Genomic DNA, 14403 nt, shown 5'->3' with positions numbered 1-14403 from the left:
AACAAGTAAGCTCATGATATCATGAAGAATTCCAAAAAGCTCCTTGATAGATTCTTTTCTATTGATAACTCTCATGAGATTCTGAGTGTCTGACTTCTAAAAGAGTTTCGACAGGCCGAGTTCTGAAGCTTGCAAGAGAGTCGTTCTTAACGCCAAGCCCTCCGCTACAAGGGATGGCGAGACAAACTCTTCCTTTTTCGCCGATTTTGTGGAAAGTCCTTCCTGTCTAGACTTGGATCATCTTGCCACAATAATAGCATGTAACTATCAGATGTGAACTAGGGCTTGTGGTCTGGTGGTGATTAATTTAAGGGTAAAGTTTAATACAGTGAAGCTACCAAGATTCGAGTCCTGGCCACTGGAGAATTAACATTTCGACATCGTCAGAGACATAAGACTGAGACGTGGCAACACGTGACTAATCTGGACCACTTATGTGAGGCCAAGATACCCATGTATAATTAAAAAAAAACAAAAAAAAAAACAACTCCCAGACGTGAGTCAGATCGTCTTCAAAATTGGTCTCGACCTGTGATTTTGATGTGAACATGAGTCTCCTCTCTACACCGTCTATAAATGATTATAGCATATAAATAAGAGTTCGATCCTTGTTCCTTCCTCTGAACTTCTTCGTTTATTATTTTTTTATTGACGTTTTCCATGGTAAGCTTTCCTTCTGGTTATGAATTTCTTAGAGTGACAACTAGTGTTGCATTTCGTCTTCAACCTTCACTCAATTTTGTTAAGATTTTTATGAGACCCTTTAAAATGTTCAAGTGTTCCATCATACTCTGGCCATTTATACTCCAATGTTACCAACCGTCGAATAAGAAAAGCTTTGTTTCAAGGCATTTTTTGAATCATGGAATCAAGTTTTGTCCATAAGTCAAAAGAATTTGTGTAGTTAGACTTAGAGACATGTTCAAAAGAGATTGGTTGACGTGCTTACGGATTACTGCAACCACTTTTCTACTAAGAATTTCCGATGCTTTGTCATCTTTTCCTTCTGGCTTATTTTTCATGATGATGAATTCATGAAAATCCTTGTAATAAAGTAATCTTCCATCATCGGTTTCTTGAACATGTCACCTTCGAAGGTAACAGTTGCTTCCACATTCACTTCCACTAGAAGTTGGTGATAGTAAAGAACATGGCTCTGATACAATTAGAAAAAAAATCCATAGTAGTATTTTTTGCATTGTTAAGATGGCAATTATACAACTATGTTTAAAATAGCCTTCATATATTAGGAAAGAGACTTTCTACAAAAGCTTTGTATTTGGAGACTTTCTTAGAGCATCTCCATTAGTACTGGGCTCCAATTCCAAGACAAATTTTTTTATTTTTTTTTTTCTTTTTAATTTTAAAAAAATAAAAATAAAAAAATAGAGTGGAACCAATCGCGGGCCGCCACGTGGCGTGGGGCCCGCTAAACAGTTAAGAAACAGGTTCACTCAGAAGGATTTTTAAGAGACAGGTTCAAAATAAATGTGGGCCCCACGATTTTTTTAATATTTTTTTTTTTTGGAACAGTTAAGGATTAGGGGTATTAAAACCCCTAATGGAGATGCTCTTAGAATTCTTGTAGAACTCTTTGTAGTGTTTTTCTCTTCTTTATTTTTGTTTTTGCTTGATTGATTACAAGTGATACGAGGACCCCTATTTATACTAGTAAAGAGTGAGTACTACATATTTCTAAAGTACTCTCTAATCCTTATCCACAACTTTTTATCCTTATCCACTTTTAAATTACCTTTTCACTTTGCATGAAATTATTCATAGAATTAGAAAAAACTTGATGTAAGAACAGTTTCCTGGCAATCATTTCTATACGGCTAGGTGAAATGAGTTTTAGAAGAGTTACTAGATTTTGAAGGGCGGGTATATTTTTGTTTTACATTTTTTAAAAAAATTTTAATTTCATGTTTGTGTATTCTTTGTAAATCATATTTGTGTTTTCTGTGATCATATTTGTGTAAATATTACTTTTTAAAAAGTTCAGTAAAATATTTTGATAGTTATATTAAATTTGTGATTTTTCATAACTATAAACACATCTATCATAGTCATTTCATATATTAATTGTACTTTATTTCTAACAGCTATAAATTTTTATTTTTCTTAAATAACAAAGTAATATTATTTTTGATCCACGTTTTCAAAGTGAAAATTTATTTGCCGAAACAAATTAAATTTATTGAATATAAATTTATATTTCTGACTATTTATTTACATTTAAATGTTACAAAGAAAGCATTATATATGTGAATATTATAATAGGTTTAATGTTTTAATAAAAATAATTTTGATGATGAAATATATAATCAGGTTTAAATAAAATCAGAATATTGTGGTATTTATTAGCATTTTGAATTATTCACGCAATTAAATATTCGTACTCGAAAAACCAATATAGAATCTATCCCATAAGTCTAGGCCTCGAATCTGATTAAATTGGACCTATATATTAAAATATTAATTTATTATATTTATCCAAATTTTGCTAAATTTATGATATAGTTTTAGTATATTTTCATATATGATATGAATCCACGGCACCAGTGGTAAATCTAGTGATCTACATTGAATTCAGCTTAGATTTTGAATTAAATTATAAAATTTCTATTTAGAAATTCTATACGATTAAAAATCCATCAAATTTTTATTTATCCGTGATTTTGTAATGGTTGACCCGAAAAATTGAGATAAATTTAATTATCTTTTAATTATTTAATTTCATGATAATTATTATTTATCGGCAAAATTCTAATTTTGTAGATATATTAGTTAAATAAATTTGTATTTCATGAATTGAAATAAAAATCTAATTATTTTTATTTTATATTAACTTTTTCAATGGTAAATAATATTATATTAATTATTTATTTTATTAAAAGGTCAGGGTTAGTAAATATAAAGCATAAACTTAGATTTTAAATATTAGTAGTCATAATAGTAAGAATAAAGGTGGTTATTAATTTGGATTAATTAATGTATTATTGTTGATTAATAATATATATTTTCCGTAACAAAATGTGCATATATTTTCAAAAAAAAGTGTTGTAATTATTATACATATTTAAATCAACATATATCAATAATTTATTTGTACATTTTCATAAATATTGCAGTTATGGATCCTCCTAGAATATAGGAATTAAAGGAAAACAGTTATAAAATATTTGGTTTTTTTTTAATAAGCCCCGACCATTATAAAGTTAAAAGGTGGTTACAAAATATTTATTTAGATTCAGTTATAGAATATATGGTTTTTTTATTGTGGAAAAAATAATTGTTGGACATAACCCCATATCAATTGGACATGTTGATATCTTACTTATTTGCATTGTTTTAACCATTCATTAGTGTGCATTTTGATCATCAAAGGCATCATCTAGGCATATCTAGGATGCATTTCATTGCACATGTCCTTATCAGGTGTTGGAGATGCAACATGGTGATCATGGAAGGTTTGAGAGGTGTTTTAAAAGCAAGAGTGATGGTCCAGCTCGTGTGCCTATTTCACTAAGTGTTGCAGCGGCCTTTTGCGTCCACAGCGGCCTTGAGTCACGGTGTCATTATGCCGCTGCAAAACCAAGTGTTGGATAATAAAATTGCGTACGCTCAATCGGTTTCCTGAAGCGGTTCGTGAAGCCGCCATGTTACAATAATGGAGAAAACGAGGCTAAGTGTCCCAGCGGCTTTTAGGCACAGCGGCCTTGAGGCCATGAGTCAGGATACCGCTCCACATCGAGACCCAGCGGCCTTGCTACCCACAGCGGCATAGTGGCCTGTCATCAAGCCGCTGTGCACCGTGTTTTACGTTAAATTACTATTTTGCCCTCTGCGATTTACACACTCTAAACCTATTTTGCCACCAGGCAGATTATCTTTGGTTACTTGGTAAACATCATTCTATTGAAAGTTCTTGATCTCTTTTGATCATTGATTTGATTGTTCTTGTTGTTTATCTTATTGATTTCTTATTCTGTTGATGATCAATCTGAAACCTCAAATAGGTTTAAGAATGATCATGAACCTTAGTGAGTAATCCACCATTGAATTCATGGGTTAGGAAGATTTAGGGTGATTAAGTTAGTTCTAGGATGTTTTAGTATAAATCAAACCTTATTCCTTGCCTAGGAGAGTATTCGTAATGCATCTGTTGAGTTGGCCTCTCAAAAGTTGATCTTTAGACATCTCCCACCCACAAGGTGTTCGATGATATGTCTGAGTCAACTCTCCTAAGCTCTTAACACACTTTACCAAAGACATTTGTTGTTAAGGATGTTAAGATAGCCAATAGACTTGTTTGTTAATGATTGCTTTTATATTATTCAGCCAAAGACATTTGATGTCTGAAATATGTTAGCAAATGAGCATTCATCTAGACATAGAGTTTGTTTAGAATTGTGTCTAAGCTTAAGGTTGATTAGTTTGATTGATTGTTGTCATCCTTAGTTCGAAGCTTGATCACCCAAGGTCTAAATTCCTATACCCATGAGTTCTCCTTTCTCATAAAAGAAAGTTAATTGATTTACTGTTTTTATTGTTTAGTTATTGCATTCTAGGTTCTAGAAATCATCAAATCATCGATTGCACTTAGATTAAGAAAGTACTTGCATTCTTGGTGCTTTGAATCCCTTGAAATTGGTTCGACATTTCACTCATATTACAACATTTGTTTTAGGAGCTTTGAAACTCCTAGCACCACATGTTGAAGAATTAATAGTATTGATTACATAAAATGGGGCTCGATCAAAAGTGGAACACGTGGGTGATATTTTATGTGAGATCAGTAGCAATTTTTGTTTTGCTAAATGGACAAAATCATGGTTACATTAAGCCAGAGAGAGATCTTTGCCAAGGAAATACGCTTTGGTCACCGTTTCATTTTTAGTGTGTTGAAGCCTTACTTCATGTAGTGGAACGCGCAAAAAAGTGAATTTAATTGAGGGCTTTTTCACAAAAAAAAAACTCTCAATGTAGTTTTTTTTTTGCAATTCAATTTGCGAAGTCGAAAACCCAAGAATCAATCCACGAAATTGCTGTCAGCCCGCAATACAAGACATCCGTATAGTATAGTGATGATGTGGCAAGTGTTAAGTTACACAATTATTTCGGTCATCTAGTTTGCTTGTTTGTGTAACCAACACGTTCATTATAAAACTACTCGACTCTTCTGATTATTTCTTCTTCTGTTTGTGTTCGCCATGGTTTTAAAACATCTTCTAGGCTCTCATCACAATGATTAACTCGTCTATAAACAACGGTGAAAAGAAGAAAAAGGGACTCTGATGTTGCTGAAAATTTTCAACGTTTGAATTCATCTCGGCGATGTCTTGCGGGTTTGATTTGTCAAGTTCCTTTTTTTCTTAACATTTTGAAAGGTTCTTATTTTTTGAATACAAGTTATCTATCTATTTTATTAAAATAAAAACATGACCTATTGATAAATCTTATATCCAACTATTTATTTCATTTATTTAAAAATTATTTTATCAAACTAAATTAATATTAAACATAAATATAATTACAAAAAATATGCATGCATTTTAAAAGGCTGAGATATAATCTAGTTTGTCTTTAAAGTTAAACAGTATCAAAAGGACTTAGGGGTGCATTGAATCTGAAATTTGAAGTGATTTGATTTTTAATGAGTTTTTAGATGATTGCAGGAGAATTAGAGAATTTGATGTGAATTTTGTTAAAACACTCTAAAATCTCATCTAAAACAGTGGGATTTGGATTTTTGTTTTTATAACTAAGGAATTCCCTTCAAACACTCTAGAAACACTTAAAATACTCTAAAATCTCTAACTTAAATTTTGTTCAATAATAGTGGATTTCAGAGTGTTTTATAAAATGTCAAGTTCAATAACAGTGGATTTTAAAGTGTTTTTTTAAATCCACGTTTGAATAACAGTTGATTTGTCATTTTAATACAAATCACTTAAAACTCCTAGTTGAATACATCCCCTTAGTGTTGATCTCTGTTAAATATCTAATACTTGTCACATCATCACTTCATTGATGTCTTATATTTCGATTTCGTAGATTAAATTGCAAAAACGCACATTAAAAGTTTTTTTTGCATAAAACATTTAGTGAAGTTACAGTAAAACATCTATAACTTAATATTCAATAAATTAATAACTTCTATAAATTAATAAATTTCGCCGCTTTCAATTTTGGCCAGTTCAAAATTTGACACAAATCGATAAAATAATAAGATAATATTTTTTTATAAAATACTATGTAAATATATGGTCCCACTAAAATCATAAATTATAAATTAATAATTTATATGTATGAATATTTTATATAAGTAAGAACATGTTATTACATTATTATTTTTATATTCACAATGAAATTATCTTTATATTTTCTTCATTTAATATTTTTAATGAGATTTAGTAATATTATATCTAAAACCACATTTAAGTTCTATGCAATATATATTAAAGTATATATACCAAATGATATAGTAAAATTAATATAAATGAAAATTTTTAAAAATAACTATTAATGTCTATACGCTAAAATCAAATATATTTTTTATTTAAAAATAAATATATTTTAAAATAAAAAGTTAAATATTTTTGTGTAGATTAATAAAATTTGAAAGTCTCAACATTATTAATTTATAGAGGATTAACTGTATTACGTTTGTTATGATATACCACGAAAATATATATATAAAAAAAACTTTAATTTTATGAAACAGTTGCATGCGCAAATTTTCTTTAGATGTCTCGTGGGTGAACCACTCTTGGAGTAAGTTCGTAAAAGGCAGTCTTCTCTCTTTGAGCTATAATGGTTTCTCGGATGCATCCGGCCGTCACTCTGGGCTAAAGACAACAATCAGTGGAGAAGTTGTGTTGTTGTTTCAGTTTGTTGTTGGGTTCCTCCAAAAGAATGTAGATTGCTGTATTTACATGTTCGAGACTCAAGGAAACGTTTGCGAAGTAGAGGAGAACCATGCAATAAGAGCATATTAGTTGTGAAACATGTCATCAATTGCATCGGTCAATTTTGACCAATGGTCAAACTGGAAACTCGTTTTCACGTACCGTGCATAATGAAACTTCGAAATCGCTATTCAAGCAAGTGGACGATTGAGTCATCTCGCAATTTCTGATGAATCTATTCTATTAATTCTCAAGTATGACCTATTGATAGTAAGTTATGTCCAATTTAAAATTTCAATAATATATACATTTTAAATATAACTACATTGATATATATATATATTGATATTGTGGATATAACCCCCTTTAACTTCCCCCAATAATCGGATTTTCCACTTTTGTAACTGCTTCCATATATTTTATTTAATCAAACAAAAGCTAAAATTAAATAAACATGCAAATGGTGCAAGATACGAACATTCCAAGAATCATTTTTTTCTCTTCGATTTGTTACTTAACAAAAACGACCATATATAATTTTTGAAATCTTGAAGACTTTTTTTTTAGTAATAATTTTTCTTTTTTAAAAGCTTTTACACAAATATAATAAGAAAACACAAATATGCTTACAAAAAACACAAATATTATTATAAATAAAGACACAAATATAAAATAAAATTAAATTTCTATAAAATATATTATAAAACAGAATATACCCGCCCTCTCAGAAACAAAAAATATACCAGATATTTTAAGTGTGGATATATTTTTTATTTTACATTTAAAAAAAATATTTATATTTGTGTTTTTAGTTGTATTTGTGTTTTTCTTTGCATAATATTTCTCTTAAAATATTAATAAGAGATTTTAATAATTGTGTTAAAATAGTTGGACCACACTTATATCAATAGGTCATGTTCTTATTTTAATAGTATTGACTAGATTTTGATCCGTCTTTAAAGGACGGGTATATTTTCTGTTTTATATTTTTATAAATTTAAAATTTGTGTTTTTCATTATATAATATTTTTTAAAATTATTAATAAAAGATTTTAATAATTGTATTAAAATAGTTGGATCGCATATATATCAATAGGTCATGTTTCTATATTTTTATCAAGACGGGTATATTTTAAATTGAACTCAACTAATATCAATTGGACATGTTCCAAATTTAATAGTATTGATTAAAACATCTTATCAATCATTAAAAGAAATACTATACAATAAAAACGTAAATATAACTAAAATACATATATTAAAATTATTTTTTTTTAAATGTAAAACAAAACATATACCCGTCCTTTTAAGGGCGGGTCAAAATCTAGTTTGTTTTTAAGTGTGCAAACTAATCAAAGGGCTGCGTTCCGCATGAGGATGTGCAAACTATTCAAAAACTCGTTTACATTTTAAATAGATTTTTTGACGTCATTTAGATAGATCTTTGGTAAAATAAATGCAATTAAATATCAGAAGAAGTATTTATGGAAGATAGATAAAAGAAGTGCAGTCAAAAATAGATATTATATATCCAAATATGCATGAAGATCCTAATAAATTCAAGATTGCATCTTCTTTTTGGCAAAAAATCAAGATTTCATGTGACTTTGAAATTCTCTGATATATATTGCCATAATTACAAATATCGCTAATTAATCTTCCTCACGTTTAAATCAAGATACTACTGCGTGAGAAACTAACAAAATTAATATTATACTATATAATAGTGATAATCAATCCATTCCTTACAAAATTTCTTCTTCATCTTTCATTACGAGAGAGTAAAAGAAGAATAAAAAATGGCTAATCTTCGTCTAATGATCACTCTAGTGACTGTTTTGATTTACTTACTTCCTAGTTATATCAAATCGTTAGAGATTATTCTACCCAAATCCCTAAACCTCACCCTCCTCACCGATCCTTCCACCATCTCCGCCGCCTCTCAAGATTTCGGAAACGTCACCACCGTGATACCCGGTGGCGTTATCTGCCCTTCCTCACCCGCTGACATATCCCGTCTCCTCAGCTACGCCGCCAGCGGAGAAAGAAAGTTCCAAGTGGCAGCCCGCGGCCAAGGCCACTCCTTAAAGGGCCAAGCAGGAGTCCTCAACGGAGTAATCGTCAACATGACGTGTCTCGCTGGCGTAGTGGTTTCAGATGACATGAAGTATGCCGACGTGGCCGGTGGGACGTTATGGGTTGATGTCCTGAAAAAGACCGCGGAGAAAGGGGTTTCTCCGGTTTCTTGGACCGATTATTTGCATGTTAGCGTTGGAGGAACGCTGTCAAATGCTGGAATCGGTGGTGAAGTGTTTAGAAACGGTCCACAGATTACTAACGTCCTTGAGTTGGACGTTATAACTGGTACGTAAACGCTAAAAATTCTATATATTATATAGTTATTATAAGTTTTTTGGTGTGACATCTTTCATGTTTTATAGTCATTATATACTTTTTGCACCACACGCAATGGAATCTCCGAAACATAAAATGTGTAACGCATCTAATTAAGATACGTCTTTAATGATTAGTTTTGTCATCACAGATTCCCAACTGGTAGTATATGCGTGTGTAGGCCTGGGCACGGATCGAATATCCGGGTTTTTGAAGGTATTTGTGATTTGCTTTGAATGTTACGGATATCTAATTTTCCGATTTGCTTTGATTCGGAAAAATACGGATATTCGGAAAAACGGATATCCGGAAAATAAATAGATATTTGCGGATACTTACGGATATCTCATTTGTTTTGATTAATACAAATAATCTTAAAAATTCGATACAAATTTGTTTTGTAAAATATTTTTTTACATGGTATAAAAGATAAAAAAAACTAAAAGATATAGTGAATCTACATATTTTGTAAATTTTTAAACTTAGTTAACAATTATAATAACACAAAACTTAAGAAAAAAATAATAATTGTCATAAATATTTTCTTTTTCTTTTATGTAATACTTTTATATAAGTAATAATGTGAATAGAATCTGTCAAATCATATGTTAGAATAATAATTATATAATTTTATACATATAGAACTTTAGATATAATCAAAATATACATATATTTATATATTGACGGATCGGATCGGATATTCGCTTCCTAAAATTTTAATATTTGTGATTTGCTTCGATATTAACGGATATTGAATTTTAGTATTTGCTTTGCTTCGGTAGCTTACGGATATTCGGAATTTTCGGATCGAATAGTAACGGATAACGAATCGAATCAAATTTCACGGATAAAATGCCCACCCCTATGCGTGTGCACTTGTGATTTTTCTGATGCTCATGCATGAAACATGCAAATGGAACGTTTTGATATTTTGTTGGCTTTCAGTTTTCTTCGATCCAACTACCAATTTTTTTTTATCTATTTTCTAATTATTCAAACATCATCATTATTACGTTGGGTTGAAATGAAAAGTGAGAAAATTCAAGCATTGGCTTAACCGTATAATTGACATATTTAAGAATATTAATATTTAGGTAGGTAACATATATTTGTAGGTGTAAATTTGGTAGCCTTCTCTGTCAAAAACATATTGTACTATGCTTTGATCTCTGACCATTTTAACTATTAATATTGTTGAAAAAAACAACATATTTTAGTAAGTTTTCTTATTTCTTGCTATATAAGAGGAAATAGAATATTATGTTAAAATAAACATAAGCCCTTTTAAAACAAAAAAAAATGTTAAAGTAAACGTTAGGGATTTTTATATATATTTCAGGGAAAGGTGAAATGTTAACATGCTCGCCACAGCTAAATTCAGAGTTGTTCTATGGAGTTTTAGGAGGTTTGGGTCAATTTGGGATAATCACGAGAGCCAGAATTGTTTTGAACCATGCACCTAAAAGGGTACGTAACATCAATTCTAACCTTATATTTCTGTCTATTAAAATCTACAAATTTATTAAACATTTACGAAATATTTCTTGGCCAGTTCTGAAACTAAGAATTTCCTTTATATAAATATTTTTTTTTTTTTTTTGCTTCTTTGGCACACCCGAATATGTCAAAATTTGAATTTCTATGAAATATTGTCACATGCTATTAATCGTGATATAGAAAATATCAGCTATCAAAGCAGAAAAATGAAAAAGTAAAATCAGATTAACGATAGCAAATATAATATATATATATATATATATACACACATCTCTGTGTGTGTGTGTAATCTATTGTATGTTAGTTTTAATCACTAGCTACTTTTACATTTTTGTAACAAAGTCACTTAAGAATAGTTAATTTTTGTCTCAGTTCAAAATTTCTTTATCTGACCTTGTTTAGCGTAAGGTGGAGCTAGTAATATTTTGAATATCACGGCCAATAATTGGTTGCACATAACATTTGATAAAAGAGAGTGTTTCATGATTTTACACAAAGAGAATTAGAGACGTATGGATCATAACTCATGTAGTTAGGCATATAATAGGTTTGGTACAAATTTAGAATCTAGTCAAAGGCTTCATTCAACAAAATCTATACGTTGAAGAAAAAAAAGATATGGTTTATATTTTATTATACTTCATAATCGTAGGGACTTGTTATAGTCCAATCATGTTGTATACCTTGCAAAATCTAACTGATGTCAATATATTGATATTTGATCATAGTCAAGCTTCTTAATTAGGCAGTCCAAAATTTGGGATCTAGTCCATGAATTTTGTTGGTAAGTTTGTTGGCTAATTGACTTCTTACAACCAATGGTAAACTCAATAAATAGTTATTAATTTTACAAAAGATTACTGTTATTTGATAATAATAAAACTAATTTACCAATGTTTGTATTTGTATATGTGTAAATGACATCGTTATATATTTGTGAGTGATAATCAAAGGGGAATTTCTATGTAGGCGAAATGGTTTCGAATGCTGTACAGTGACTTCACAGCTTTTACAAAGGACCAGGAACGTTTGATATCAATGGCCAATGATATTGGAGCCAATGATATTGGAGTTGACTATTTAGAAGGTCAACTATTCATGTCAAACGGCGTCGTAGACACCTCTTTTTTCGCACCGTCTGATCAATCTAAAATCGCTGATTTAGTCAAGAGCCACGGTATCATATATGTTCTTGAAGTAGCCAAGTATTATGATGATCCCACACTTCCCATCATTGGCCAGGTACTATTACACATATATATTTTCATTCTATATATATACACATAGTAATATAGTATACACACTATGGTCAATTCTTCCATATATCATCCATTAACGCCACAGCAAGACATTCATCATCACTGCACCACATACACATGTACATCATTCAAATAGAACTTTGATTCGTAACTAAGAAGACTTATCAAATTTAATTTATTTTTTGTAGGTGGTTGACATGTTAACTAAAACTCTTAGTTACCTGCCCGGGTTCATATCAATCCACGACGTGACCTACTTCGATTTCTTGAACCGTGTAAAAGCAGAAGAAGATAAACTCAGATCTTTGAATCTATGGGAAGTTCCTCATCCATGGCTTAACCTCTATGTCCCCAAATCTCGGATTCTCGATTTCCATAACCTTGTTGTCAAAGACATACTCCTCAAGCAGAACTCGACCTCTGGCCTTACTCTCCTGTATCCCTCAAACCGGATTAAGTAAGCTTTCTATTCATAGTTATCTTCACGAACAAGTAACTAGATTTTGATATAATGATTTTTTGTTTTATTATATATAGATGGGACAACCGTATGTCGGCGATGACAACAGATGAAGAAGATGTTGTTTATATAATCGGAATACTACAATCAGCTACCCCACAGAATGTGCCAGAAGTGGAAAGCTTAAACGACAAAATCATTAGGGTTTGCAAGGACTCGGGTATTAAAATTAAGCAGTATCTAATGCATTACACCAGACAAGAAGATTGGGTTGAGCATTTCGGAACAAAGTGGAGTGATTTTTCCAAGAGGAAAGATCGGTTTGATCCCAAGAAACTTCTATCTCCAGGACAAGATATCTTTTGATTGAATATGTAACCAGATCATAATTAAAGAATAAGAATTAAAACTAGTAAAATTACACCATCTATACTATTAAAAGAGAAACATTCTGAAAAAATCTACTTATGAAAAGTCATTGAACCTATTCACTAGAATTTATTTAGACTCAATATTTAATTTCTAATCATAGCATATCCTAAATAATATACAATTAGTTATAAATGTAACAATCTATACTATTAAAAGAGAAACATTCTGAAAAAATCTACTTATGAAAAGTCATTGAACCTATTCACTAAAATTTATTTAGACTCAATATTTAATTTCTAATCATAGCATATCCTAAATAATATACAATTAGTTATAAATGTAACAAAACGTTTAGGCCCACTAAACTACGTATTAGGAAAGTTCAGTTAATTACAATATCTACACAATTATATTCATAAAAAAAATCTTCAAAGATTGCCAAAGAAAAAAACAAATTTATGAATAAAATCATATGAAATTCACGTTCATATGCAATTCACGTGTGAGTCAAAATAACATATTTAGTTTAATATTGTACTCATCAATTATATTCTAATATATTATTATTTCAAGTCTCAAAACCATAACTACTCAAATGATACTTTATACAAAAATAACAATTTAAATACAGTCGAATACAAATATATTTAAAGAAATTATTTTATCACCCAACGTTAAAATTCTTATGTAGTAACATTATGCACTATTTCTTATACTCAATAACTCAATAATGGATCTATAATATTTAGAAATTAATTATCAAAATGAACAAAGTTTATATCATATACCATGCCATCTTACAAATATAGTTTTAAATGCTTGCAAAATCAAATTTGATAAAGAAAACCAACCAATATGTTTAAAATTAAATTATGTATCACGTTAAATTAATTTTTAATAACAATACATATCTACACTATTAAATTAGCCAAAAATCTATCAAATACATCTTACGTCTTACTAACTTAACAAGTATGACTTATAAAATTTACATAAAATATAATAAAAAGGAAAATATGGGCATTTGAGTCCTCAAATCGTGCAAGGGCCGGTTCCTTGCTGGTCCTGATCTTTTAGATCCTAGACATTTGAATCTAAGTAAGAATTAGAAAAAAAAAATTATATTTAGATCGGTTATTTTTGATTAAAAGTCGGTTGGATATATAATTCAAACACATGTTAAATACCTGTACTTTTTGGGTATATAATAGGTTCGGATTAGTTCAAGTATTTAAAACCCAAAAAAGACTAGAAATATCTGAAAACCCAAAATATATAAAACACGAAAAAACTCAAAAACTAAATAAAACCCACAAAAATCCAAATATCCAAAAACTTTAAATTCTACTTGAAATCAGGCTGAGGAACCGGAAATACCCTAAATTTTATCCGAATACTTCAAATATATTTTTAAAATTTTGATATTTTACCTAAAATCCAAATCAAACCCAAAAAAAAACTCAAACACAAAACTTGAAAAAAATATCTTTAATACCAAAAACTTATCCAA

General features: G+C 29.9%; 1 protein-coding gene across 1 annotated transcript; it reads left to right on the top strand.

The window, feature by feature from the left end:
• The first annotated feature begins 8710 nt into the window (after positions 1 to 8710).
• Positions 8711 to 12940, top strand: LOC108826378 (cytokinin dehydrogenase 2-like). Its single transcript, XM_018599766.2, has 5 exons — positions 8711 to 9275; positions 10645 to 10772; positions 11772 to 12044; positions 12250 to 12518; positions 12599 to 12940. Exons 1-5 carry the CDS (start codon positions 8711 to 8713, stop codon positions 12885 to 12887), a joined length of 1524 nt encoding a protein of 507 aa, XP_018455268.1. The 3' UTR covers positions 12888 to 12940.
• Positions 12941 to 14403: the final 1463 nt, after the last annotated feature.

The sequence above is a fragment of the Raphanus sativus genome, chromosome 9 (assembly GCF_000801105.2).
Source record: "Raphanus sativus cultivar WK10039 chromosome 9, ASM80110v3, whole genome shotgun sequence".
Taxonomy (NCBI): domain Eukaryota; kingdom Viridiplantae; phylum Streptophyta; class Magnoliopsida; order Brassicales; family Brassicaceae; genus Raphanus; species Raphanus sativus.
The sequence above is the reverse complement of the archived record's forward strand: the minus strand, read 5'-3'. Positions and strand labels throughout refer to the sequence as shown.

Coding starts and splice junctions, on each gene's coding strand:
- LOC108826378 (XM_018599766.2), top strand. CDS start 8,711: ATGGCTAATCTTCGTCTAATGATCACTCTAGTGACTGTTTTGATTTAC. Junction 12,045..12,249: donor CACTTCCCATCATTGGCCAG/GTACTATTACAC, acceptor TATTTTTTGTAG/GTGGTTGACATGTTAACTAA. Junction 12,519..12,598: donor TATCCCTCAAACCGGATTAA/GTAAGCTTTCTA, acceptor TATTATATATAG/ATGGGACAACCGTATGTCGG.